The sequence below is a fragment of the Onychomys torridus genome, chromosome 1 (genome assembly GCF_903995425.1).
Source record: "Onychomys torridus chromosome 1, mOncTor1.1, whole genome shotgun sequence".
NCBI lineage: Eukaryota > Metazoa > Chordata > Mammalia > Rodentia > Cricetidae > Onychomys > Onychomys torridus.
Genome location: NC_050443.1, coordinates 82,522,636 through 82,523,858, shown reverse-complemented (window position 1 = coordinate 82,523,858; position 1,223 = coordinate 82,522,636). Strand labels below are relative to the sequence as shown.

The following is a 1,223-nucleotide window of genomic DNA, read 5'->3' as shown; positions in this document are numbered from 1 at the left end:
AGTACATGTACCATGGATTAAACCTAATTAAAGAAAAGGAAAATATGAGATATATGTATTTGAAATCAAACATATCTGAGATGGGAACATGATAGCAGTCTTTTTCTGAAGACTCTCTATTTCAATCCATTTCTACTTATAGAAATGAATCTCTTCATGTTCCATCATGAGGATGTAAAACCTGTATAATGAGCACAGAGCAGAAACCTTTCTCATCTCTAGAAAGCAACATCATTTTCTGCAAGGCAGTGTCTGGCAGATCACTTCTGACATCCACGATTTAAAAGAAAGATCTGTGCCACCCTCTTACGAATGACCATGTTTTTTACACCATAGACAATAGGGTTGAGAGCAGGAGGCAGGAGGAGGTAGATGGTAGACAGAAGAATGTGAGTTGAAGGAACAACATGGCCAAAACGGTGGCTGAAAAAGGAGAAAAAGGCTAGAATATAAAACTCTAGAAAAACAAAAATATGAGCTGTGCAGGTGTTGAAGGCTTTGACCCGTGCCTCCTTCTGTTGAAGATGGAAAACAGCCTGGAATATCAGTGCATAAGATATGAGGATAAAAATCATGTCAAATCCCAGAATGCTAAACCCCACAAAAAGGCCACATATTTTATTGACTTGTACATCATCTGCTGCAAGCTTTACCACGGCCATGTGTTCACAATAAGAGTGATCAATTTGAATGGAATGAAAAAGATGCAGTCTTTTTATTAGGATTGGTAGCAGACCTACTAGCACTATTGCTCGAATTACCACCACCACTACCATACGGCCCAGAATTGAAGGAGTAAGGATAGATGTGTGCCTCAGAGGATCACAGATGGCAATGTAACGATCAAAAGCCATTGCCAATAGAATGCCAGACTCCATGCACTGCAAAGTGTGGATGAAGAACAGCTGGGCTAGGCAGGCATCAAAGGCCATGGAATAAGCTCTAAACCAAAAGATGGCTAACATTTTGGGGGCAATTGCTGCACAGAGTCCTATATCTGTGGCTGCCAGCACAGCCAGGAAGATATACATGGGCTGGTGCAAGCTACGCTCAGCTGGGATGATGATCAATAAAATAATATTTCCCAAAAGAGCCACTAGACACACTGCAAAGAATGGAAATCCAATCCAAAACTGCAGATGCTCTAGTCCAGGGATTCCAATCAAAATTACAGTTCTAGGGTTCAGATATGACATGTTGTTAGTTTTCACTGAACTTATCAT

The 1,223-nt window shown here is 40.6% G+C and overlaps 1 protein-coding gene across 1 annotated transcript; it reads right to left on the bottom strand.

The window, feature by feature from the left end:
• Positions 1-260: 260 nt before the first annotated feature.
• LOC118576615 (olfactory receptor 52A1-like) lies at positions 261-1,223 on the bottom strand. Its single transcript, XM_036176838.1, has one exon. The coding sequence runs from the start codon at positions 1,221-1,223 to the stop codon at positions 261-263; it is 963 nt and encodes a 320-aa protein (XP_036032731.1).